Consider the following 27,261-nt stretch of genomic DNA (forward strand, 5'->3'; position numbering starts at 1 on the left):
CTCCCCTACTACTGACCTCTGATCTCTGCCTCACCTACTACTGACCTCTGAACTCTGCCTCACCTACTACTGACCTCTGAACTCTGCCTCACCTACTACTGACCCCTGAACTCTGCCTCACCTACTACTGACCTCTGATCTCTGTCTCCCCTACTACTGACCTCTTATCTCTGCCTCACCTACTACTGACCTCTGATCTCTGTCTCCCCTACTACTGACCTCTGAACTCTGCCTCACCTACTACTGACCTCTGAACTCTGCCTCACCTACTACTGACCCCTGAACTCTGCCTCACCTACTACTGACCTCTGATCTCTGTCTCCCCTACTACTGACCTCTGATCTCTGCCTCACCTACTACTGACCCCTGATCTCTGTCTCCCCTACTACTGACCTCTGATCTCTGCCTCACCTACTACTGACCTCTGAACTCTGCCTCACCTACTACTGACCCCTGAACTCTGCCTCACCTACTACTGACCTCTGAACTCTGCCTCACCTACTACTGACCTCTGAACTCTGCCTAACCTACTACTGACCTCTGAACTCTGCCTAACCTACTACTTACCTCTGAACTCTGCCTCCCCTACTACTTACCTCTGAACTCTGCCTCCCCTACTACTTACCTCTGAACTCTGCCTAACCTACTACTTACCTCTGAACTTTGCCTCCCCTACTACTTACCTCTGAACTCTGCCTAACCTACTACTGTCCTCTGATCTCTGCCTCACCTACTACTGACCTCTGAACTCTGCCTCACCTACTACTGACCTCTGAACTCTGCCTCACCTACTACTGACCCCTGAACTCTGCCTCACCTACTACTGACCTCTGATCTCTGTCTCCCCTACTACTGACCTCTGATCTCTGCCTCACCTACTACTGACCTCTGATCTCTGTCTCCCCTACTACTGACCTCTGAACTCTGCCTCACCTACTACTGACCTCTGAACTCTGCCTCACCTACTACTGACCCCTGAACTCTGCCTCACCTACTACTGACCTCTGAACTCTGTCTCCCCTACTACTGACCTCTGAACTCTGCCTCACCTACTACTGACCTCTGAACTCTGCCTCACCTACTACTGACCCCTGAACTCTGCCTCACCTACTACTGATCTCTGTCTCCCCTACTACTGACCTCTGATCTCTGCCTCACCTACTACTGACCCCTGATCTCTGTCTCCCCTACTACTGACCTCTGATCTCTGCCTCACCTACTACTGACCTCTGAACTCTGCCTCACCTACTACTGACCCCTGAACTCTGCCTCACCTACTACTGACCTCTGAACTCTGCCTAACCTACTACTGACCTCTGAACTCTGCCTAACCTACTACTTACCTCTGAACTCTGCCTAACCTACTACTGTCCTCTGAACTCTGCCTCATCTAGTACTGACCCCTGAACTCTGCCTCACCTACTACTGACCCCTGAACTCTGCCTCACCTACTACTGACCTCTGAACTCTGCCTCACCTACTACTGACCTCTGAACTCTGCCTCATCTAGTACTGACCCCTGAACTCTGCCTCACCTACTACTGACCTCTGAACTCTGCCTCCCCTACTACTTACCTCTGAACTCTGCCTAACCTACTACTGTCCTCTGAACTCTGCCTCATCTAGTACTGACCCCTGAACTCTGCCTCACCTACTACTGACCCCTGAACTCTGCCTCACCTACTACTGACCTCTGAACTCTGCCTCACCTACTACTGACCTCTGAACTCTGCCTCACCTACTACTGACCTCTGAACTCTGCCTCACTTACTACTGACCTCTGAACTCTGCCTAACCTACTACTTACCTCTGAACTCTGCCTCCCCTACTACTTACCTCTGAACTCTGCCTAACCTACTACTGTCCTCTGAACTCTGCCTCATCTAGTACTGACCTCTGAACTCTGCCTCCCCTACTACTGACCTCTGATCTCTGTCTCCCCTACTACTGACCTCTGATCTCTGCCTCACCTACTACTGACCTCTGAACTCTGCCTCACCTACTACTGACCTCTGAACTCTGCCTCACCTACTACTGACCTCTGATCTCTGCCTAACTTAAAGAGTTCAGAATCACACTGACCTCACAGCTCCTCCTCTCAACGTCCCTCCATCCGGCTATTTTCTTATTATTCCATTGCTCTTAGGATGTGGGTGGACCTGTGCCATCCTTATGTACATGGCAGGACTCTTGCTCCTGTATTGTATGTAATGATGTCAGAATGCCTACAACAAGTTTTAAACCAATGGGGGGGTGGGGTTGGTGTGGCTATATATATATATATCAGGCTGAAGTGTGGCTTCAATTAAATGGAAAGAGTCAGATGAGGAGGATTCTGGAAATTTAATTTGAATTTATTATTTGTGTTCAGATGTAGAGTTTTCCTCCTGTGAAGTCTGGAGATCACATGACCATCACATTGCCTCCACCTCCCTCCCTGATAGGATAGAGAAATACAAAGAAGATTCTAGAAGTCACCAGAGAGGTGAGGAGGATTCTGGGAATTGTGGGACATTATCCAGTAACAGACAAGGGATGTGTCTGGATGGTGACTGTATCATTGTGTGTGTCAGGTTCCTATAAGGTGTCAGGATGTCACTGTCTATTTCTCCATGGAGGAGTGGGAGTATTTAGAAGGACACAAGGATCTCTACAAGGACGTCATGATGGCCAATCAGCCGCCCCTCACATCACCGGGTAAGAGGAGACTTTATTGTAAAGGAGAGAGCAGTACGGAGGCTCCACCCATCCCCCATCATCTGATAAACACATAGAAACAATGTATTCAGTCAGTGTGTGTGTTTCCTACAGATGGATCCAGTAATGGGAACCCACCAGAGAGATGTCCCCGTCCTCTGTATTCCCGGGATTCCACACAGGAAGGTCACACCATCCCCCACCATCATCAGGTAGATGAGGAACAATCACTGATAGTATCATTAGGATCTGTACATTATCTGCATTGTTACCATTGATGTCATTTTTATTATATATTCAGAGTGGAAACCTGAGAGATTCTAAAGTTGAGATTAAAGAAGAGATAAAAGAGGAGGATGATGAGGATGGGGTGATGGAGGAGTCTCTAAAGGAACCCAGAGATCTGTACCAGGACACCATGGTGGAGTCATCCAGCTACAGAAACCCACCAGAGAGATGTCCCCGTCCTCTGTATTCCCGGGATTCCACACAGGAAGGTCACACCATCCCCCACCATCATCAGGTAGATGAGGAACAATCACTGATAGTATCATTAGGATCTGTACATTATCTGCATTGTTACCATTGATGTATTTATATATATATATATATATATATTTTCAGAGTGAAAACCTGAGCGATTTTAAAGTTGATGTTAAAGAAGAGATAAAAGAGGAGGATGATGAGGATGGGGTGATGGAGGAAGAACACAAAGATCTGTACCAGGACACCATGGGGGAGTCATCCAGATACAGGAACCCACCAGAGAGATGTCCCCGTCCTCTGTATTCCCCACAGGAAGGTCACACCATCCCCCACCATCATCAGGTAGGTGGTTAACAATTATTGGTAGTTATATATTATGCACAAGCATGTGTGTTACCATAAATGTTTTATAATATATTGCAGATTGGAAACCTCGGGGATGATAATATTGAGGTTAAAGAAGAGTATAAAGAAGAGGATGAGGAGTATGGGGTGATGGAGGAGTTTTCAGAAGGACACAAGGATATGATGGAGCCACCAAATACCAGGAACCCACCAGAGAGATGTCCCCGTCCTCTGTATTCCCGGGATTCCACACAGGAAGATCACACCATCCCCCACTGTTACAAGGTTGGTGGGACGGAAGCCTCTAGATCAGCCTTTCTCAACCTTTTCAACGCAGAGGAACCCTTGAAATAGTTCTCCGGTCTCGGGGGGAACCCCCTGCTAAAAATTAGAAATCTACAACTCACGATACATTAGTGTGATGGTCATTGGGAAGAATTATCTCCTTACAGATAGCTAAAAAGATCAATGGTGTCGGTGGGAACTTATCCGAGAGGCAGAAATTGCCCAATTCTGAAGGAACCTCTAGCAACCTCTGGAGGAACCCTAGTTGAGAATCACTGCTCTAGAACATGGAATTAGAGGTCGACCGATATGGGTTTTTCTCTGGCCGATGCCGATATTTAGAAATCATGGCGGCCGATAGCCGATATATGATGCCGATTTTTTTGGGCCGATATGTTAGGCCGATTTTATTTTATTTATTTATTTTTAATCCCCCTTGATCTAACACACCTTTCCCACTGGGACGTTTTTCAGGCGCTTTTGGGCTAAAAATAGCGCCTGTAAAGTGCCTGCAAAATGGCTCCCCTGCAGTCTGTGTGAAAGACAGAGCGCTTTCACACTGAGGCGATGCGCTGGCAGGGTCTTAAAAAAAAGTCCTGCAAGCAGCACGTTTGGAGTGGTGTATACCCCTCCCCCACCACTCCTGCCCATGGATATGAATGGGCACTACTGCCGAAGCGCATGCAATGCGATTTGGCAGCGGTGCTTCATGGGCGCATTTAACCTCTTCCTTGGCCGCTAGCTGGGTTATATGTGCCCCACTAGCAGCCAAATAGCACCGCTAAAATGATGGTAAAGAGCCGCTAAAACTTGCGTTTTACCATCAACGCTCCAGTGTGAAAGCCGCCTTCATACGTGATACAGAAAATTTCTTACAGTTAAACATTTATTAAACAAAACAAACCTCCAATCAGTTTACTTGTATGTATGATTTAGATTAAAAAAAAAAAAAAAAATATATATATATATATATATATATATATATATATATATATATATATTAAATAAAAACAGGTAGTCAAAACTTTTGGACAAAAAAAAAATGGGCTAACTTTACTGTTTTTATTTTATTTTTATTTTTTAAATAGTGTATTTTTTTCCCAAAAAAAATGCATTTGAAAGACCTCTGTGCAAATGCCGTGTGACATAAAATATTGCAACAACCGCTATTTTATTCCCTAGGATCTCTGCTAAAAAAATATATATCAATTTTTTGGGGGGTCTAAGTGATTTTCTGGCAGAAAATACAGGATTTTTACTTGTAAGCAACAAGTGTCAGAAAAGATTTAGTCTTTAAATGGTTAAACTGAGAACTTCTACACAGAGAGATGATTTCATTCATTCAGAAGTGTAAACATTGTATCTTTCTGTTCTTTTCTTGGCAGCCCAGAGAGGAGGAAAGGGTTGCTATGACAACTCAGCAACTCACACTGACTTCTATACAGAAGTCATTTCAAAGTCCCGCTGTAGTTCTAAATCGGCTTTTTATCAGCACAAATCGGCCGATGCCGATTATTTAAAAAACGGCAAATATCGGCCGATATATCGGTCGACCTCTACATGGAATTGTGTGGATTTCTTATGTGATGTCACAATATTAAATCTTCTATCTTACAGATGATATTTTCTCTCTCATTTTCTTGGTTTAGAGTGGAGATCCAATGGATATAGAATTTGAGGTGAAATCAGAAGAAGAAGAAGAGAGGAATGTGAGGGATGATCAGCAGTCTATGGAGGAGGATGGAATAACGGGGACATTTATAGAGGAGGACACTCCTACAGAGATCAGCACAGGTGGGTCATTAACACTAAATCCATTCCTCCACCCATACTGCTCACTGATTGGTCCAGAGTAGGGCGGGGGCTGGGTGATATCAGCCTGTAATCCCCTGGTCACTTTCCTGAGCTGTGTTCCCCGTCCTGTATTCCTGGATTTCTCTCCGATAATCTTCCTTCTCTGTGCTGCCGACACAATTTATGGATCTAGACAATTGGCGGCTGGCGCTCCAAATTTGTTGAGGGGGCGCAAAGAAGATGGAAAGTTAAACTGTTAGTAATTATGGACTGTAAATAGCTATTTATCAGGTGATTATGTATCATTACTGCTAGATAAAACTGTACCCATCAAATGCAGCCTCACTGTGCCCATCAAATGCAGCCTCACTGTGCCCATCAAATGCAGCCTCACTGTACCCATCACAGGAGGCCAATCCAGTCCACATTTCAAGAAGAAGAAATAAAACCACTTAGCATAATGAGTCCCCATCAGAGTCCCCCTTTACATCAGGTGTCCCAGTCAGAGTCCCCCTTTACATCAGGTGTCCCAGTCAGAGTCCCCCTTTACATCAGGTGTCCCAGTCAGAGTCCCCCTTTACATCAGGTGTCCCAATCAGAGTCCCCCTTTACATTCGGTGTCCCAATCAGAGTTCTCCTATACTGTACCCATCAAATGCAGCCTCACTGTGCCCATCAAATGCAGCCTCACTGTGCCCATCAAATGCAGCCTCACTGTGCCCATCAAATGCAGCCTCACTGTGCCCATCACAGGAGGCCAAATCCAGTCCACATTTCAAGAAGAAGAAATAAAACCACTTAGCATAATGAGTCCCCATCAGAGTCCCCCTTTACATCAGGTGTCCCAATCAGAGTTCTCCTATACTGTCCCCATCAAATGCAGCCTCACTGTCCCCATCAAATGCAGCCTCACTGTGCCCATCAAATGCAACCTCACTGTGCCCATCACAGGAGGCCAATCCAGTCCACATTTCAAGAAGAAGAAATAAAACCACTTAGCATAATGAGTCCCCATCAGAGTCCCCCTTTACATCAGGTGTCCCAATCAGAGTCCCCCTTTACATCAGGTGTCCCAATCAGAGTCCCCCTTTACATCAGGTGTCCCAATCAGAGTCCCCCTTAACATCAGGTGTCCCAATCAGAGTCCCCCTTTACATCAGGTGTCCCAATCAGAGTTCTCCTATACTGTCCCCATCAAATGCAGCCTCACTGTGCCCATCAAATGCAGCCTCACTGTGCCCATCACAGGAGGCCAATCCAGTCCATATTTCAAGAAGAAGAAATAAAACCACTTTGCATAATGAGTCCCATCAAAGTCCCCTTTTACATCAGGTGTTCTCATCAGAGTCCCCCTTTACATCAGGTGTCCCAATCAGAGTTCCCCTATACATCAGGTGTCCCAATCAGTGTTCCCCTATACATCAGGTGTTCCAATCAGAGGTCCCCTATACATCAGGTGTCCCAATCAGTGTTCCCCTATACATTGGGTGTCCTCATCAGAGTTCCCCTATACATCAGGTGTCCTCATCAGAGTTCCCCTATACATCAGGTGTCCTCATCAGAGTTCCCCTATACATCAGGTGTCCTCATCAGAGTTCCCCTATACATCAGGTGTCCTCATCAGAGTACCCCATTACATCAGGTGTCCTCATCAGAGTCCCCCTTTACATCAGGCGTCCCCATCAGAGTCCTCCTTTAAATCAGGTGTCAACATCAGGGTCCCTGTCAGCTGTCACCCCTCTCACGCCCCCCCCTACCCCCCCCTGTACTCACAGCTCTCACAGCAAGCCTTCCATCCAATGCAGCCTCCCTGTGCCCATCAAATGCAGCCTCAATGTGCCCATCACAGGAGGCCAATCCAGTCCATATTTCAAGAAGAAGAAATAAAACCACTTCGCATAATGAGTCCCATCAAAGTCCCCCTTTACATCAGGTGTTCTCATCAGAGTCCCCCTTTACATCAGGTGTCCCAATCAGAGTTCCCCTATACATCAGGTGTCCCAATCAGTGTTCCCCTATACATCAGGTGTCCTCATCAGAGTTCCCCTATACATCAGGTGTCCTCATCAGAGTTCCCCTATACATCAGGTGTCCTCATCAGAGTCCCCCTTTACATCAGGTGTCCTCATCAGAGTCCCCCTTTACATCAGGCGTCCCCATCAGAGTCCTCCTTTAAATCAGGTGTCAACATCAGGGTCCCTGTCAGCTGTCACCCCTCTCAAAGCCCCCCCCCGTACTCACAGCTCTCACAGCAAGCTTTCCATCCACCTTCGGACAGGCCTGTATGAGTAAGTGATGCTGCGGGACCCGCCAATCACTATCCAACAATACTACAGTAGGAGTGTTCAGGGCGCAGAGCTCTGCCCCCCGAGGATTGTCTAAAGGAAGCCAATAGAGTTTCTTGTTTGCAGTCAGCTGATTGCAAACACGTCATGCTTCCCGTAGCACCTGTGTTTTAAAAAAAATTTTAAAATTTATGATGAGTAGCTTAGAGTCGCCCCCTAAGGACGGGCCGCCACTGATCTAGACTGAATTTATGCCCAGGTCTAGTAATTTTCCCGGGGTCACTTGCTCTGTTGTCTGCTGGCTGTGCCGGGTGGAGGGATACGTCTGTATAGTCTCAGACCCAAGTCACTGAGTGCAGTCTCAGGAGATGGGAGGAGCGGTGTGGGACCTCTGCAACTTGTCTCCAGTAAACATTTAAGCTTCCACTGATTACTGAACACCAATACACTATATCATTTATATTGTACATTACATACTCCTGACCACTTCACTATATTCTCTATGTTGTACATTACATAATTATAATTAAGGGGAGTAGATATAAGGCAGTGGGCTGCTGGGTACAGGATTCAGGGTAAGAGCATGATCAGTAGCAGGAAAATATCAAGCATCATCTGACTAGCAAAGCAAAATAGTGATGCAAAATGTAAAAGCAGTGGAGGGACTAAATACCCTCCCAGCAGCCAACATCAGATGGAGACAGATTGATAGAAACTGCTGGCTGCTGAGAGACACCTGCTGGTGGACTCTGGAGCTACAACTCTCCGCCCAGGGTACCAAAGTACCACCAGCAGGTGATTCAGGTCCTGACAGGTGAGGACACTCGTCCTATAATCCCCTCATCACTGTCACTCCTATAGAAGACAGTTCTCGTTGTTTCCTCCCTCTCTGACTAAGGTCCATGAATAAAGAAATGATCTGGTAGGAGATCAGAGGACCCATTTACTAGTTACCTTGAGGGGGGAATTGTAAGATCCTCAGAGACAAAGCTGCCTGATGTGGGCGGAGTCCTGGTTTAGGGGAACCAATCAGCTGATGTCTAGTAATAATCTTTGTATTTCTATTTTAGTAGATGGACGGGAGATGAGGAAAACCTCAGAGGATTGTCTCACTTTGTCTCCAGACTGTAAAGTAGAAGATGAGGACATCACACAGTATAGTCCAGGAGAAAACCCGACTACCTCAAATGTCCATCCGGCACCACACAGTGTAGATGGACCATCGTATTCCTCTTATCCCGAGGAACCTCAGACTGTGCGGGACGGTGCCGGACCATCGTATTCCTCTTATCCCGAGGAACCTCAGACTGTGCGGGACGGTGCCGGACCATCGTATTCCTCTTACCCCGAGGAACCTCAGACTGTGCGGGACGGTGCCGGACCATCGTATTCCTCTTATCCCGAGGAACCTCAGACTGTGCGGGACGGTGCCGGACCATCGTATTCCTCTTATCCTGAGGAACCTCAGACTGTGCGGGGCGGTGCCGGACCATCGTATTCCTCTTATCCCGAGGAACCTCAGACTGTGCGGGACAGTGCCGGACCATCGTATTCCTCTTATCCTGAGGAACCTCAGACTGTGCGGGACGGTGCCGGAACATCGTATTCCTCTTATCCCGAGGAACCTCAGACTGTGCGGGACGGTACCGGACCATCGTATTCCTCTTATCCTGAGGAACCTCAGACTGTGCGGGACGGTGCCGGACCATCGTATTCCTCTTATCCTGAGGAACCTCAGACTGTTCGGGACGGTGCCGGACCATCGTATTCCTCTTATCCTGAGGAACCTCAGACTGTGCGGGACGGTGCCGGACCATCGTATTCCTCTTATCCTGAGGAACCTCAGACTGTGCGGGACGGTGCCGGACCATCGTATTCCTCTTATCCTGAGGAACCTCAGACTGTGCGGGACGGTGCCGGACCATCGTATTCCTCTTATCCCGAGGAACCTCAGACTGTGCGGGACGGTGCCGGACCATCGTATTCCTCTTATCCTGAGGAACCTCAGACTGTGCGGGACGGTGCCGGACCACCGTATTCCTCTTATCCCGAGGAACCTCAGACTGTGCGGAACGGTGCCGGACCATCGTATTCCTCTTATCCCGAGGAACCTCAGACTGTGCGGGACGGTGCCGGACCATCATATTCCTCTTATCCCGAGGAACCTCAGACTGTGCGGGACGGTGCCGGACCATCGTATTCCTCTTATCCTGAGGAACCTCAGACTGTGCCGGACGGTGCCGGACCATCGTATTCCTCTTATCCTGAGGAACCTCAGACTGTGCGGGACGGTGCCGGACCATCGTATTCCTCTTATCCCGAGGAACCTCAGACTGTGCGGGACGGTGCCGGACCATCGTATTCCTCTTATCCGGAGGAACCTCAGACTGTGCGGGACGGTGCCGGACCATCGTATTCCTCTTATCCCGAGGAACCTCAGACTGTGCGGGACGGTGCCGGACCATCGTATTCCTCTTATCCCGAGGAACCTCAGACTGTGCGGGACGGTGCCGGACCATCGTATTCCTCTTATCCCGAGGAACCTCAGACTGTGCGGGACGGTGCCGGACCATCGTATTCCTCTTATCCCGAGGAACCTCAGACTGTGCGGGACGGTGCCGGACCATCGTATTCCTCTTATCCCGAGAAACCTCAGACTGTGCGGGACGGTGCCGGACCATCGTATTCCTCTTATCCCGAGGAACCTCAGACTGTGCGGGACGGTGCCGTCTTTCCAACAGATAAGAACTTTCCCTGTTCTGAGTGCGGGAAGCGTTTTGTTAAAAAATCACAGCTTGTCAGACATCAGAGATCTCACATGGGTGAAAAGTCGCTTTCCTGTCCCGTGTGCGGAAAAAGTTTTGAACAAGAATCAGAACTTGTCAAACATAAGATGACTCACATAGGTGAGAAGCCGTACTCCTGCACTGAGTGCGGGAAATGTTTTTCACTCAAGTCTTCTCATAAGCGACATCTGAGATTGCACACGGGGGAGAAGCCGCATTGCTGTCCCGAGTGCGGGAAATGTTTTGCAACAAATACACATCTTTCCAGACATCAAAAATCGCACACGGGGGAGAAGCTGTATTCCTGTTCTGAGTGCGGGAAATTTTTTTCAGAGAAGTCCAGTCTTTGCAGACATCAGAGATTGCACACAGGTGAGAGGCCATATTGCTGTCATGAGTGCGGAACATGTTTTTCAGATAGCTCCAGTCTTGGCACCCATCAGAGATCTCACACGGGCGAAAAGCCGTATTCTTGTATTGAGTGCGGGAAATGTTTTTCAAGGAAGTCTCATCTTTACACACATCAGAGATCGCACACGGGGGAGAAGCCATATTCTTGTCTTGAGTGCGGGAAATGTTTTTCATTGAAGTCACATCTTTCCACACACCAGAGATCGCACACGGGGGAGAAGCCGTATTCCTGTTCTGAGTGCGGGAAATGTTTTTCAGTGACGTCCAGTCTTTACGTACATCAAAGGTCTCACACGGGGGAGAAGCCGTATTTCTGTCCTGAGTGCGGGAAATGTTTTTCAAAGATGTCCAGTCTTAATGCACATCAAAGGTCTCACATGGAGGAGAAGCCATTTCCCTGTCCTGAGTGCGGGAAATGTTTTTCACACAAGTCCAGTCTTTCCACACATCAGAGATCGCACACGGGGGAGAAGCCGTACTCCTGTCCTGAGTGCGGGAAATGTTTTTCACGGAAGCTCACTCTTTTCACACATCAGAAATCACACACTGGGGAGAAGCCGTATTCCTGTCCTGAGTGCGGGACATGTTTTTCAGAGAAGTCAAATCTTTACAGGCATCAGAGATTGCACACGGGTGAGAAGCCATATTCCTGTCCTGAGTGCGGGAAATGTTTTTCACAGAAGTCCGATCTTTACAGACATCAGAGATCTCACATGGGGGAGAAGCCGTATTCCTGTCCTAAGTGCGGGAAATGTTTTTCACAGAAGTACAGTCTTTACAGACATCAGAGATCTCACACGGGGGAGAAGCCGTATACCTGTCCTGAGTGAGGGAATTGTTCCTCACTGAAGTCCTGTCTTCCTGTACATCAGGGGGTCCCACACAACCCTCGAGATGTATTAGTGAGTGCGGGAAATGTCTTGTATATGAATGTTGCTGGACATGTGGGGAAGAAGCACCCCCTGATATACACTTCAGATATACTCCATGGCTGATCTTCATCATGGAAGAAACAGTTGATAAGGAGATCAGAGATCACCAAAGACATGGATGAAGTGTTGTACCGTGTTGGCCGTTGATAGCAGGAGAAAAATAAAAATGGAGTCATTACCTCTCATTGGCTGAGTACATTTTATGGTGTAAACTTCTTGCAAGAGGTCTGTTTTCTCAAGTCGTCTTTCAGGACGAAACGCGTTAACCCCACCACTTAAAAGGCGATCCTCTAGGCCTTTGAAAATAAAAAATGGAGTCATTACCTCTCATTGGCCGAGTAAATTTTGTGGTGTAAACTTCTTGCAAGAGGTCTGTTTTCTCAAGTCGTCTTTCAGGACGAAACGCGATAACCCCCACCACTTAAAAGGCGGTCCTCTAGGCCTTTGAAAATAAAAAAATTGAGTCATTGCCTCTCATTGGCTGAGTACATTTTGTGGTGTAAACTTCTTGCAAGCGGTCTGTTTTCTCAAGTCGTCTTTCAGGACGAAACGCGATAACCCCCACCACTTAAAAGGCGGTCCTCTAGGCCTTTGAAAATAAAAAAAATGGAGTCATTACCTCTCATCTGCCGAGTACATTTTGTGGTGGAAGATTTCACAAACGCTTACAGGTCTGTTTATAAAATAATTAGTTGAATGAATGTAAAAAGGCATTCATCCAGCCATGACGAAAGTATTTTATTTCATACAGTGATTTCCCATGATCACTGGCTCCATCTAGTGGTCATAATGTAATATTGCTTTATTTATTTTTTGGTGGAGGTATTTCTGGAAAAATACCTCATTATGGCCACCAGATGGAGTTGATGATCGTAGGAAATCACTGTTTTAATTAAATTTTAGCCAGAATTTATGACGGTTGGGCAATGGTTGTCTCAATCGCCCCCAACGCATCTTTTTATAAATAGAGTCCTTCGTTTCCTCTGTCAGAGATGGTTCCATACAGATGACTGAGATCATACTCATGCACTTACCCTGTTTCCCCTAAAATAAGACCTAGTGTGATTGTCGGTGATAGCTGCAATAAAATAAAGTAGAGGCGATTCAGTTCGCATTGTGCGCTATATAAGTATTTCATTCATTCATTCATTCAAAAGCCCTACCCCCCAAATAAGCCCTAGTTAAAGGCCTTGTAGGTCTTCTTTTCAGGGTAGGGCTTATTTTTGAGGAAACAGAGTAGGGCTTATTTGGGTGGTAGGGCTTATATTGCAGCCAACACCGACAATCACGCTAGGTCTTATTTTAGGGGAAACAGGGTATGAGTACAGTCGACTATAAAGGACATAAGATAGTTGAAGCAATAAACCAACCATTAGGGATGAGCTTTCGAGTTCGACTCGAACATTGCCTGTTCACCGAACAGCGAACAATTTGGGGCGTTCGCGGCATAATGATTAAAGTGAAACAATAAAAGTGTAATATTCCTTTAAATTTCATACCTGGGGGGTGTCTATAGTATGACTGTGAAGGGGCGCATGTTTCCCGTGCTTAGAACTGTCCCTGCACAAAGTGTCATTTCTGCAGGAAAAAAAATCGTTTAAAAGCACTCGCGGCTATAATGAATTGTCGGCTCCCATAATACAGAGAACACTCATTGAAAGTCATTGATAAAAAATAAAAATAAAAAAAAAAGCGTGGGGTTCCCCCCCCCCCCCAAATTCAATTACCAGGCCGTTCAGGTCTGGTATGGATATTAAGGGGAACCCCGCGTCAAATTATTTAAAAAAAAATGACATGGGGTTCCCCCCAAATATCCATACCAGACCCTTCAGGTCTGGTATGGATTTTAAGGGGAACTCCACACCAAATTGAAAAAAAAATGGCGTGGAGTCCATTATTAAAAATATATATATTTTTTTTAAAGATTCCAGCGGTGGTAATCCACTCTTGCTATCCAGCGATGGCTGATCTCTTCTCTTGGGTCCAGCGATGGGTGATCTCCTCTTGGGTCCAGCGATGGGTGATCTCTTCTCCGGGGTCCAGGGATGGGTGATCTCTTCTCCGGGGTCCAGGGATGGGTGATCTCCTCTTGGGTCCAGCGATGGGTGATCTCTTCTCCGGGGTCCAGCGCTGGGTGATCTCTTCTCCGGGGTCCAGCGATGGGTGATCTCTTCTCCGGGGTCCAGCGATGGGTGATCTCTTCTCCGGGGTCCAGCGATGGGTGATCTCTTCTCTTGGGTCCAGCGATGGGTGATCTCCTCTTGGGTCCAGCGATGGGTGATCTCTTCTCCGGGGTCCAGGGATGGGTGATCTCCTCTTGGGTCCAGCGATGGGTGATCTCTTCTCCGGGGTCCAGCGCTGGGTGATCTCTTCTCCGGGGTCCAGCGATGGGTGATCTCTTCTCTGGGGTCCAGGGATGGGTGATCTCCTCTTGGGTCCAGCGATGGGTGATCTCTTCTCCGGGGTCCAGCGCTGGGTGATCTCTTCTCCGGGGTCCAGCGATGGGTGATCTCTTCTCCGGGGTCCAGCGATGGGTGATCGCTTCTCTTGGGTCCAGCAATGCCTGATCTCTTCTCTTGGGTCCAGTGATGCCTGATCTCTTCTCTTGGGTCCAGCGATGGGTGATCTCTTCGCTGGACCCCAGGATGGGTGATCTCTTCTCCGGGGTCCAGCGATGGGTGATCTCCTCTTGGGTCCAGCGATGGGTGATCTCTTCTCTGGGGTCCAGCGATGGGTGATCTCTTCTCCGGGGTCCAGCGATGGGTGAACTCTTCTCCGGGATCCAGCGATGGGTGATCTCTTCTCTTGGGTCCAGCGATGCCTGATCTCTTCTCTTGGGTCCAGTGATGCCTGATCTCTTCTCTTGGGTCCAGCGATGGGTGATCTCTTCTCTGGGGTCCAGCGATGGGTGATCTCTTCTCTGGGGTCCAGCGATGGGTGATCTCTTCTCTGGGGTCCAGCGATGGGTGATCTCTTCTCCGGGGTCCAGCGATGGGTGATCTCTTCTCTTGGGTCCAGCGATGGGTGATCTCTTCTCTGGGGTCCAGCGATGGGTGATCTCTTCTCCGGGGGGTCCAGCGATGGGTGATCTCTTCTCTGGGGTCCAGCTATGGGTGATCTCTTCTCCTGGGTCCAGTGATGCCTGATCTCTTCTCTGGGGTCCAGCAATGCCTGATCACTTCTCTTGGGTCCAGCGATGGGTGATCTCTTCTCCGGGGTCCAGCGATGGGTGATCTCTTTTCTTGGGTCCAGCAATGCCTGATCACTTCTCTTGGGTCCAGCGATGGGTGATCACTTCTCTTGGGTCCAGCGATGGGTGATCTCTTCTCCGGGGTCCAGCGATGGGTGATCTCTTCTCCGGGATCCAGCGATGGGTGATCTCTTCTCCGGGGTCCAGCGATGGGTGATCTCTTCTCCGGGGTCCAGCGATGGGTGATCTCTTCTCCGGGGTCCAGGGATGGGTGATCTCTTCTCCGGGGTCCAGGGATGGGTGATCTCCTCTTGGGTCCAGCGATGGGTGATCTCTTCTCCGGGGTCCAGCGCTGGGTGATCTCTTCTCCGGGGTCCAGCGATGGGTGATCTCTTCTCCGGGGTCCAGGGATGGGTGATCTCTTCTCTGGGGTCCAGGGATGGGTGATCTCCTCTTGGGTCCAGCGATGGGTGATCTCTTCTCCGGGGTCCAGCGATGGGTGATCTCTTCTCCGGGGTCCAGCGCTGGGTGATCTCTTCTCCGGGGTCCAGCGATGGGTGATCTCTTCTCCGGGGTCCAGCGATGGGTGATCTCTTCTCTTGGGTCCAGCAATGCCTGATCTCTTCTCTTGGGTCCAGTGATGCCTGATCTCTTCTCTTGGGTCCAGCGATGGGTGATCTCTTCGCTGGACCCCAGGATGGGTGATCTCTTCTCCGGGGTCCAGCGATGGGTGATCTCCTCTTGGGTCCAGCGATGGGTGATCTCTTCTCCGGGGTCCAGCGATGGGTGATCTCTTCTCTGTGGTCCAGCGATGGGTGATCTCTTCTCCGGGGTCCAGCGATGGGTGATCTCTTCTCTTGGGTCCAGCGATGGGTGATCTCTTCTCTTGGGTCCAGCGATGGGTGATCTCTTCTCTGGGGTCCAGCGATGGGTGATCTCTTCTCTGGGGTCCAGCGATGGGTGATCTCTTCTCTTGGGTCCAGCAATGCCTGATCACTTCTCTTGGGTCCAGCGATGGGTGATCTCTTCTCCGGGGTCCAGCGATGGGTGATCTCTTCTCCGGGGTCCAGCGATGGGTGATCTCTTCTCCGGGGTCCAGCGATGGGTGATCTCTCCCGAGGGTCCGGCGCAGCGCATCCTGTCTCCACCAGAGACACTGCAGGAATCCCGGCAGCCTGACAGGTCTTAGCTGAGGAGGACGGGGCCAGCCGTCACCTGACCCCGCCCCCCTCTGACGCAAGGGGAAACCCGGGCTTCCCCAGTGACGTGTGGGTGACCCCGCCCCCCTCTGATGCTATGCAAACCTGCATTACATCAGTGGGGAGGCGGGGTGGAGACAGGATGCGCTGCGCTGGACCATCGGGAGAGATCACCCATCGCTGGATCCCGGAGAAAAGATCACCCATCGCTGGACCCCAGAGAAGGGATCTCCCATCGCTGGATAGCAAGAGTGGATTACCACCGCTGGAATCTTTTTTTTATTATTAATAAAGGACTTTTCGAAACGGTGTGTGTTTTTTAACATTTTTTTTGCGCTTTCTTTGTGAAATGGTGGGGGTACTTTAGTACCCCCTTACCATTTCAAACAGGGGGAGGCCGGGATCTGGGGGTCCCCATGTGAAAGGGAGCTTCCAGATTCTGATAAGTCCCCCGCCCGCAGACCCCCACAACCACCGGCCAGGGTTGTGGGGATGAGGCCCTTGTCCCCTTCAACATGCTTGGATAAAGGGTCTGGTATGGATATTTGGGGGGAACTCCACGTCATTTTTTTTTTTTATTTGACGTGGGTTCCCCTTAATATCCATACCAGACCTGAAGGGCCTGGTAATTGAATTTGGGGGGAACCTCACGCTTTTTTTTTTTTTATCAATAACTTTCAATGAGTGTTCTCTGTATTACGGGGAGCCGACAATTCATTATAGCCGCGAGTGATTTTAAATGACTTTTTTTCCTGCAGAAATGACACTTTGTGCAGGGACAGTTCTAAGCACGGGAAACATGCGCCCCTTCACAGGCATACTATAGACACCCCCCAGGTACGAAATTTAAAGGAATATTACACTTTTATTGTTTCACTGTAAGCATTATTAAAATCACTACTCCTGAAAAAACTGCTGTTTTTTAAAACTTGTTTTTTGCATTGACACATGTCTCCTGAGGCAGGACCCGGGTCCCCAAACACCTTTTATGACAATAACTTGCATATTAGCCTTATATTTAGCACTTTTGCTTTTGAACGTTCGAGTCCCATAGACTTTAATAGGGTTCTAAAGTTCACGCAAATTTTAGTTCTGTTCGCAGGTTCTGGTGCGAACCGAACTGGGGGTGTTCGGCTCATCCTTACCAACCATTGATTAAAAACATAAAATACCAAATTTAGGGAATAGATGGCGCTTCGTATCATAGGAATTGGTCCCATCTAGTGGCCAAAAGTGGTATTTTCCATTTTAAATCAAGGAAAAATATTCGACCAGCAAATAGCCAAGTAACATTCATTTTTTTTACCCCCTTCACACAGAAGGAATACACATACATTTTCTCGGGGGCGAATGGCTATGTATATTTTTTTAAGAATAGACCCCTAAATGTCAGGAGACGTTTATGGAAAGTAGGTAGCGGCTAAATAAATAGACCTCCTAGCAATGTTATTACCAGGCTGCAGCTAGGGGGAGCTCTAATGTTTAGCGTGTGGCCACAGGAGAGTGATCCCGCCTAGCTCAAGTTAAATCGGAGCTCCACCCAAAAGGGGAAAGGCTTCCTCCCCCCCAAATGAACTGGCTGCAGTGTTTCTACACAATCCCTCATAGATGTGAACCAGGCCTAAAAGCATCAAGCAGCGTTGACGGGTACCAGTGCCGCTGTGGCCCTTGCTCTCTACAACGCCACAGCCAGGTCAGGGTTTAGGAAAAGGCAGCACATACCCGGTCTCCGCTCACCATCCGCGGGCTCTCAGTACAGCCTGCTTTTGCTCCTACTGTCAGCAGCTCCTACCCTGCGACGTCTTGAGCATATGGGCAGCATAGTATGGGGCAGGGTCAGAGAGCCAGTGGAGCTCATGGCACCGCCCGCTCCTCCCTTGCTAGGAATAGATTTGGGAATACACAGCACAGCGAGCCGCTGCCCGTCTCCTGGAGTCCTGTCCCGCAGCGGCCGCATGCACAGTGTGTGTGATGGTGTACCCGGGTTGGTCATTCTGCAGTGCTCATCATCAATGCCTGGCCTTGCCCCCCCTAGGGTTGCCACCTGTTGGGGATTCACCCGGACAGTTCGGGTTTGGAATCATGCTCTCCCCCCCCCTTCTGTCTCCTGCCTCTAAGTGAGTACAATAAGGTAAATCAGGGTTCTCAGAGCACCCCTTACATCAGAGTTCCCCTTTATACCAGAGGCAACAGTGCTCCCCTTTACACCAGAGTCCTCTCCGTACACCACATCTAACGTTAGAATACCCAGAGTTCTCTTACATCAGAGTTTGCAGCATCCCCCCTTATGCCGCGTACACACGATCGGACATTCCGACCACGAAATCCATGTATTTTTTCCTGACAGATGTTGGCTCGAGCTTGTCTTGCATACACACGGTCGCACAAATGTTGTCGGAAATTTCCGAACGTCAATAACGCGGTGACGTACAAGACGTACGACGAGCCGAGAAAAATTAAGTTCAGTAGCCTGTGCGGCTCTTCTGCTTGATCCTGAGCATGCGTGGAACTTCGTGCGTCGGAATTGTGTACACGCGATGGAAATTTCCGACAACGGATTTTGTTGTCGGAAAAAAATTGAGATCCAGCTCTTAAATTTTTGTTGTCGTAAATTTCCGACAAAAAAAAAAAAAAAAAATGTCCGATGGAGCCTGCACACGGTCGGAATTTCCGATCGTGTGTACGCGGCATAACAGCGAAAGGGAAATCTGCGAGTTCAGATGTAAAAGGGGAGCTCTGCAGATTCAGATGTAAAAGGGGAGCTCTGCAGATTCCGATGTAAAAGGGGAACTCTGTGGACTCTGATGTAAAGGGGAAACTCTGTGAACTCTGATGTAAAGGGGGACTCTTGTGATTAACTTCATATGATTAGAACCGTTATTTAATAGCGACATCTATGCATACTATGAAAAAAAAATTCTGTGTGACGCTGAAGTGTCTTGAAGAAAAGGGGGCAACCGTAGGCCCTCTCATCATTTATCAATCTGCAGCACTTTCTGGAGATGGGGGGGGGATGACAGTGCGGCCCGGGACAAAAGCCAATTTTCATAAAACTGCCCTGGACAATAACAAAGTGGGACATGGACTGGATTTTCAGGACTACCCGGGAAATGTGGCACTGTTGGCAACTATGAGAGAGAGCGAAATTGTTCATTGCTCAAGGAACCCCTAGAAACCTTTGGAGGAACCCTGGCTGAGAAAGGCTGGACTAGACAGTAATATATTTCTTTCCACCTTGGTGGGAGTGGAGATGACCCCATCTATAAGGATATACAGTACATACACATACACAGTACAAGGCCGTGTGCACACTACGAGACGTTTCTTGAGCCTGCAGTTCTTCTGAGCTCCACACGGTGGTGATCTCACTTCTACCCAGACAGGAAGTCTCTGTGGAAGACAGGAAGTGACGTCAGGCACAGACAGGAAGTTTCGGGTGAGAGGTGAGTCGGGAGGAAGTAGAGAGGAGACGTCGCTGAAAGTGGTAGTAGAGGAGGTAATAAGATCTTGTTTTCTATTTACACCCAGTAACCCCCCCCCCCCCGTCATGTCTGTCCTCTTCCTCCATAGTCACTGTGACTTCTTTTATCTCCAGAAGATGATGATACACACATATATAGTGTGGAAACCTAGATTAACCCCTTCAAGGTCAGAATATTCCCCCACTTACGGGGCCGGAACATTCTCTTCTGGAGATGTGTCACTTTTTCGACCAATGACCTTCTCACCTCATCAGTCTACTCTGTACCAATCTGAAAACTCCACTTTTATCATACCTCCCAACCGTCCCGTATTGGGTGGGACTGTCCCTGTGACGTCTTTTATCTCCAGCAGATAATACACACATTTCCTGGTGTCTTCATGGTAGCATACTCATGGTTGGTCGCTCCATCCCCGGCCTACCCACAGGACCATTATAGCTCTATAAAAGAGAGCCACTCCCCACCCCCGTCCTCGCGCTCCACGTTCATGGCTCACTACAGCCTAGATCCAGCTAGTCTCACCTCCCGGGATTGTGGAAGGAAGATCTTACAATTTTCTGTTTCATAATAGTCAATTAAATATTCTTTTTTTCTTCAGCGTTCCCTCCCTGGTAGCGAGTTATTGCCATGAAGGCACCAGGAAAATGGAAATTTGAATACTTACCTTGTGCCTATCCATGGCAGCATGGGCAGCATATTCCCCTCCCTTGTTCTAATTCTTTTGGCTGAATTGAGTCTGGTTTATGAGAATAAGGGTGGGGGGCGTCACGCTCTTTTATAGAGTTATATTGGTCCTGTGAGTTGGCCGGGGGGTGGAGCGACCGACCATGCGTATGCTGCCATGGATAGGCAACAGGAAAGGAAAATTACGGAAAGGTAAGTATTCATTTTTCCATTATATAGTGTGGAAACCTAAATTAACACCTTGAGGGTCAGAACATTTCCCCACTTTGGTGAACGGACGTTTAGGAGCATTTGGGCATTTTTGTTCGGAAGCCCCTGTACTCTCCTCAATGTTATCCTATGGATACATGTACAATCACACGTTTATAGTCATTTAGAAGCAGTTGAGGTTAGAACTGTTTTTATGAAAGCAAAAAAACTACGTTCAGGACGGACGTTTTATGGGGCCGAAGCATTCTCTTCATTTTGGAGATGTGTCACCTTTCCCACCAATCACCTTCTCGCCTCCATTAGTCTATACTAACGGATTACACCACTTTTACCAAAACCTCCCAACAGCCCCGTATTGGGTGGGACCGTCCCGAGATTTGGATCTAGTCCTGGTGTCACACCAATCAGGGCTGAGTCCTTGAGCCCAGCGGCAGAACATGTTCCATCACTGGGCTCCACTAATTAGCCAGAAGGGGCAAAATGCTGTTACGTACCCCCCTCTCCGAGTCTCCACTGCAGCTGCACTTGTCACAGTCTGCTACAGACAAAACACTGCTTATGCCGGGGAGGCACGGGTACTGAATGCAGGCACAGGGAGTAGGAGGTGGGGCTATGATTGAATGTGATTGGCTTTATACTGGGGAGGGAGCAGGCAAGCATGGCAGTAGGGGTGGGGCTATAAGCCAATCACAGTTAATCACTGCCCTATCTCCCTAATCCCCATGCAGGCCTTTAGAACCCGCCCCCCCTCCTCATTATGAAGCCAATCATAGCAGCCTCATGCTACCCCCTGTGCAGGCCTATAGAACCCACCTCCTCCTCGTGCCCAAAGCCCGGTATAAATCCAAGGGTGATCGGAGATTCGCTGTCCAAGGGCCTCGGCTATGGAATGCTCTACCAATCAACATCCGCCTGGAAGAAAATCACCTGGCTTTTAGGAAAAAACTCAAGACCTTCCTCTTTTAGCAGATGATCAAAGCTCGCCACAGCGCCTAGAGGCGATTCAGTTCGCATTGTGCGCTATATAAGTATTTCATTCATTCATTCATTCTCCAGTATAAAGCCAATCACAGTCAGTCATAGCCCCACCTTTAGTACCCACCCCTTCCCCGGTATAAAGCCAATCACAGTTAATTATAGCCCCATCTCCCTACTTTTTGTGCAAGCCTTTAATATACAACCCCTCCCCAGTAGGGATGGGCTCAGGCAGGTTCAGATCGTAGTCCCAACCCACCTGAGTGATCCCACCAGGAAGCCGTCACTGCACACCGACCAATCATAAGCAGTGAGGTATTTTCCGCCCCACAGCTGCACATACGCACACCCTGACTAGGCTGCTTATGATTGGCGGTTGGCAGTGATGGCTTCCTGGCGGGATCACTCAGGTGGGTTGGGACTAGGATCCAAACACGCCTGAGCCCATCCCTACTCCCCGGTATAAAGCCAATAGCCTTTAGTACCCACCCCCCTCTCTGGTATAAAGCCAATCGCAGTCAATCATACCCCCAACCCCTACTCCCTGTGAAGGCCTTTAGAACCCGCCCCCTCCCCAGTATAAAGCCAATCACAGGGAATCATAGCCTCGCACCCCCCCCCCCCCCTCTCCCCATGCAGGACTTTAGAACCCGCCCCCTTCCAGGAATAAAGCCAATCACAGTCAATTAGAGCCTCCTCTACTTACTTCCCATTCCAGATTTAGTACCTGCCCCCTCCCCTGTATAAAGTCAATCATAGCTCCACCTCCATACTCCCGGCTCCGGCCTTTGCTACCTGTCCCCTCCTTGGTATAAACACAGATTGTTTCCTCTGTAGCCACCCATGACAGTCACTTACTACTGAACTCTGCCTAACCTACTACTGACCTATGAACTCTGCCTCACTTAGTATTGAACTCTGTGGTAAGTGACTCTGAGGCTAGGGGTCAGTAGTAAGTAATGGAGAATTCAGAGTCACACTGACCTCACAGCTCCTCCCCTCTATGTCCCTCCACCCAGAGTCAGAGAATCCTATGACATCACACTGACCTCACAGCTCCGCCTCTCTATGTCCCTCCACTCTCTATGTCCCTCCATCCAGAGTTAGAGAATCCTATGACATCACACTGACCTCACAACTCTGCCTCTCAATGTCCCTCCATCCAGAGTTAGAGAATACTATGACATCACACTGACCTCACAGCTCCGCCTCTCTATGTCCCTCCATCCAGAGTTAGAGAATCCTATGACATCACACTGACCTCACAGCTCCGCCTCTCTATGTCCCTCCACTCTCTTAGTCCCTCCATCCAGAGTTAGAGAATCCTATGACATCACACTGACCTCACAGCTCCTCCCCTCTATGTCCCTCCACCCAGAGTCAGAGAATCCTATGACATCACACTGACCTCACAGCTCCGCCTCTCTATGTCCCTCCATCCAGAGTTAGAGAATCCTATGACATCACACTGACCTCACAGCTCCGCCTCTCTATGTCCCTCCACTCTCTATGTCCCTCCATCCAGAGTTAGAGAATCCTATGACATCACACTGACCTCACAACTCTGCCTCTCTATGTCCTTCCACCCAGAGTCAGAGAATTCTATGACATCGCACTGACCTCACCGCTCCTCCTCCCAATGTCCCTCCATCTGGCTCTTTTCTTATTTTTCGATGCTCTTAGGATGCGGGTGGACCATGCCATCCTTATGTACAAAGTGTGACTGTTGCTCCTGCATTGTATGTAATGATGTCATAGTGCCTACAACAAAATTTTCACCTATGCAGTGGGGGTGGGGTTGAATAAATTGTACCTAAGCCTTAAGTGTGGCTTTAATAAAATAGAGAGAGTCAGGTGAGGAGGATTCTGGGAATGTCATTTGGTTTTATTATTTGTCTTCAAATCTAGAGTTTTTAACCTGCGATGTCTGGAGATCACATGACCATCACATTGCCTCCTTCCCTGATCGAGAAATAAGCAGAAGATTCTAGAAGTCACCAAGATCATCGAGCTGCTGACAGGAGAGGTGAGGAGGATTCTGGGAATTGTGGGACATTATCCAGTAACAGACAAGGGATGTGTCTGGATGGTGACTGTATCATTGTGTGTGTCAGGTTCCTATAAGGTGTCAGGATGTCACTGTCTATTTCTCCATGGAGGAGTGGGAGTATTTAGAAGGACACAAGGATCTCTACAAGGACGTCATGATGGACAATCAGCCGCCCCTCACATCACCGGGTAAGAGGAGACTTTATTGTAAAGGAGAGAGCAGTACGGAGGCTCCACCCATCCCCCATCATCTGATAAACACATAGAAACAATGTATTCAGTCAGTGTGTGTGTTTCCTACAGATGGATCCAGTAATGGGAACCCACCAGAGAGATGTCCCCGTCCTCTGTATTCCCGGGATCCCACACAGGAAGATCACACCATCCCCCACCATCATCAGGTAGGTGAGGAACAATTATTGGTAGTTCTGATTTATACACAAGACTGTTTGTTGCATTGAATTTTTTATTATATATTCAGAGTGGAAACCTCGGGGATTACAATATTGTTATCAAAGAAGAGCATAAAGAGGAAGATGAGGAGTATGGAGTGATGAAGGAGCTTTCAGAAGGACACAAGGATATGATGGAGCCACCAAATACCAGGAACCCACCTGAGAAATCTCCACCTCTTCAGTATTCCCGGGATTCCACACAGGAAGGTCACACCATCCCCCACCATCATCAGGTAGATGAGGAACAATCACTGATAGTTATTCTTTATACAAGGGTGTGTTTGTTACAATGAATGTTTTCTTACTTATTTAGAGTGGAAACCTCGGGGATGATAATATTGATGTTAAAGAAGAGTTCAAAGAGGAGGATGAGGAGTATGGAGTGATGGAGGAGTTTTCAGAAGGACACAAGGATATGATGGAGCCACCTAATACCAGGAACCCACCAGAGAGATGTCCCCGTCCTCTGTACTCCTGGGATTCCACCCAGGAAGGTCACACCATCCCCCACTATTACAAGGTTGGTGGGACGGAGCTTATAAAACACAGACTCATGGGGACGATGTGTGGATTAAATATTAAAGCTCTTATTTTACAGATGATATTTTCTCTCATTTTCTTGGTTTAGAGTGGAGATCCAATCGATATAGAATTTGAGGTGAAATCAGAAGAAGAAGAGAGGTATGTGAGGGATGATCAGCAGTCTATGGAGGAGGATGGAATAACGGGGACATTTATAGAGGAGGACACTCCTACAGAGATCAGCACAGGTGGGTCATTAACACTAAATCCATTCCTCCACCCATACTGCTCACTGATTGGTCCAGAGTAGGGCGGGGGCTGGGTGATATCAGCCTGTAATCCCCTGGTCACTTTCCTGAGCTGTGTTCCCCGTCCTGTATTCCTGGATTTCTCTCCGATAATCTTCCTTCTCTGTGCTGCCGACACAATTTATGTCTCTAGACTGGATTTATGGAGATTCTGGGGTTCAGCAAAATGTTGATTTCTCTTATATTCACCGACCGACACAGCTCCTCTCTGTAAAAAAATGGGTTGTCAGCCCTGTAACACAACACTTCAGAACTTTCAGTTACGCCCAGGGGGGGGGGGGGGGCGGTCTCTAGGCTACAATCCCCACACTCTGCCCTAGCAGACTCAGTTTTTTCTTGCCCAGTGAGGACATAGACCTAGGAACCCTGCGGGCCCATAGGTCCATGTTTTTTTGATGCAGAAGCTTGGCTTTTTGCGCAAGATGAATGATCCTGGGATCTTCTATCAACAGCCGGCTGGGTGACAGGCTGGTTCACTTATCCTTGTAGTCTCCCCAGTCCACCCATCGAGCGTGTGCAGGTCGCAGCTACGGCTCGGCAGGCCACGACATACCTCGGCTCCAGAGTTGGTCGGTGAGCTTTATGCTCCGGGGCATACATATGACCAGGCTACTGATGTCTGCGTCACAGTATGCCGGGCCAGTAACCTTCCCTGTACTGATCAGGAGCTGACTACCATGGGATGTCCCCCAGCTCTTCAGGACTGGTAAGTACAGCTCTCCCTGTCTCGGCAGGGTTGAGCAGCTGAGCATTCCCTGGGAGGTCGATTCGGGGGACCCCCCTCACCCACTTCTCTTCTCTCCCCTGTCCCTAACTCCCCTCCTTTCCCCCCCTCACGGGGGGGGGGGGCTGTACATGTGCTGAGCGGTGTGTGGGTGCCCTGGGCTCTCACCTGGGGGTTTAGCTGTGCTGGGTGCCTGGGTCCTGCAGCTTAGTCCCGCTGGATGCCTGTGTAGTCTGCCCCTGTGTTGGTGCAGCGCTGTGTCTGCCACATGTTCTCTAGCCTCTCACAGTGCTGATCGGCGGCCATTTTAAGTATGGGCAAGAGTCACACATGCTTCTGGCTTCAAGCGGCCATTTTCCTAGTAATTCTGTATTAGAACACTGGCGGCCATTTTCTTGTAGCCGTAACACTTTTTTTGTGCTCTAGCAGCAGCCCCTGTGCCCTCAGCTTCCTGTTTGGTCATCACAGAGCCCTGGGAGGTTTATCCTGTGATTCTGGACACGCGTGTCAGATCGCTCACCGATCGTGCGGCCGGCCACCGACACAGTTTTGCTATCTCTGCATCTGGGAGTGCTGGGGATCATCAGGCACTGCGGCAATACAGCGCGGAACTGCCCAGGGTGGTGAGTCCAGCGGGTTAGAGCCCCTCAGTCAGCAGCAGCAGGAGGGTGGGACTGTCACTGTCTTAAGTCCCCTTCGGGTGGCAGACAGGGTAGGGTCAGCATGGCTTCAGAAGCTGGTGTTTCTTCCCCCAAAATCCAGACAATTGCAACCGGGTCACCTGCGGACTGCGCAGCCCCTATGGACACCCTTGCGGCAGTCCCCAATTCGTTCATTGCCAAGATAGAGACAGTACATGGGAAGAAAGGTGCTAAAAAGCAGCCCCCCCCCCCCCGTCCTCTGGGGAGAGCTCTGACACAGACTCGGGTCCTGCTGAGGCCGGTGACCCCTGCTCTGTCTTGTCAAATGGCGCTGACCAGGACCGTTCGGACAGTGAGGATGAGTCCCCGTCCGGGTCCGTGCACGACAAAGCGCTAGTTGGAGCACTTATCACAGCTGTGCGTGATACCCTGAATATTCACGAGCCAGCGGATCCCTCTGCTGATATACCGGTCCCCTTTGGGTCCCACAAGCCGGCACGTTCACCTAAGGTGGTCCCGTATCTGACTTATTTTGACAAGTTCATTTACAAGGAATGGGGTCGCCCGCAACGGACCTTTGCGTTACCCCTTTGAGGAAAGCCTTCTCAAAAAGTGGTCAGTTCCTCGGGTCGTGGACCCCCCAGTATCCAGGTTAAATAAAGTAATTACAATCTCCGGTTGAGGGGACTCCTGCATTCAAGGATCCCACGGACAGGAAGGCCGAGGCGGTGGCTCGTTCCTTGTTTACGGTTGTGGGGTCAGCCATGCCACCTGTACTGGCATCCGCACTGGTGTCGCAGA

The 27,261-nt window shown here is 49.1% G+C and overlaps 2 protein-coding genes and 1 long non-coding RNA gene across 7 annotated transcripts in view; all 3 read left to right on the forward strand.

Annotated features, from left to right (window-relative positions):
• Nucleotides 1-27,261, forward strand: part of LOC143955541 (uncharacterized) — a 124,768-nt gene that overhangs the window by 61,568 nt on the left and 35,939 nt on the right. The gene's annotated exons all lie outside the window — the stretch shown is intronic.
• The window catches only part of LOC143955524 (uncharacterized), a 52,770-nt gene that overhangs the window by 15,570 nt on the left and 9,939 nt on the right, over nucleotides 1-27,261 (forward strand). The window contains exons 2-9 of one of the 5 annotated variants that reach the window (XM_077465566.1): nucleotides 2,372-2,485; nucleotides 2,574-2,697; nucleotides 2,812-2,909; nucleotides 2,999-3,220; nucleotides 3,322-3,525; nucleotides 3,607-3,813; nucleotides 5,463-5,607; nucleotides 8,963-12,206. In XM_077465566.1, coding sequence (XP_077321692.1) covers nucleotides 2,613-2,697; nucleotides 2,812-2,909; nucleotides 2,999-3,220; nucleotides 3,322-3,525; nucleotides 3,607-3,813; nucleotides 5,463-5,607; nucleotides 8,963-11,919 — 3,918 coding nt within the window. In that variant the 5' untranslated portion in view covers nucleotides 2,372-2,485; nucleotides 2,574-2,612 and the 3' untranslated portion in view covers nucleotides 11,920-12,206. The other 4 variants (XM_077465567.1, XM_077465565.1, XM_077465568.1 and 1 more) reach the window with 4 other exon arrangements.
• Nucleotides 19,020-24,086, forward strand: LOC143956143 (uncharacterized). Its single transcript, XR_013269843.1, has 3 exons — nucleotides 19,020-19,906; nucleotides 23,670-23,787; nucleotides 23,876-24,086. It is a non-coding gene; the product is annotated as an uncharacterized LOC143956143 (long non-coding RNA).

This window comes from Lithobates pipiens, unplaced genomic scaffold (assembly GCF_037356315.1).
Source record: "Lithobates pipiens isolate NorthernLeopardFrog02 unplaced genomic scaffold, aLitPip1_a1.2 Scaffold_35, whole genome shotgun sequence".
In the NCBI taxonomy this organism is placed as follows: Eukaryota; Metazoa; Chordata; class Amphibia; order Anura; family Ranidae; genus Lithobates; species Lithobates pipiens.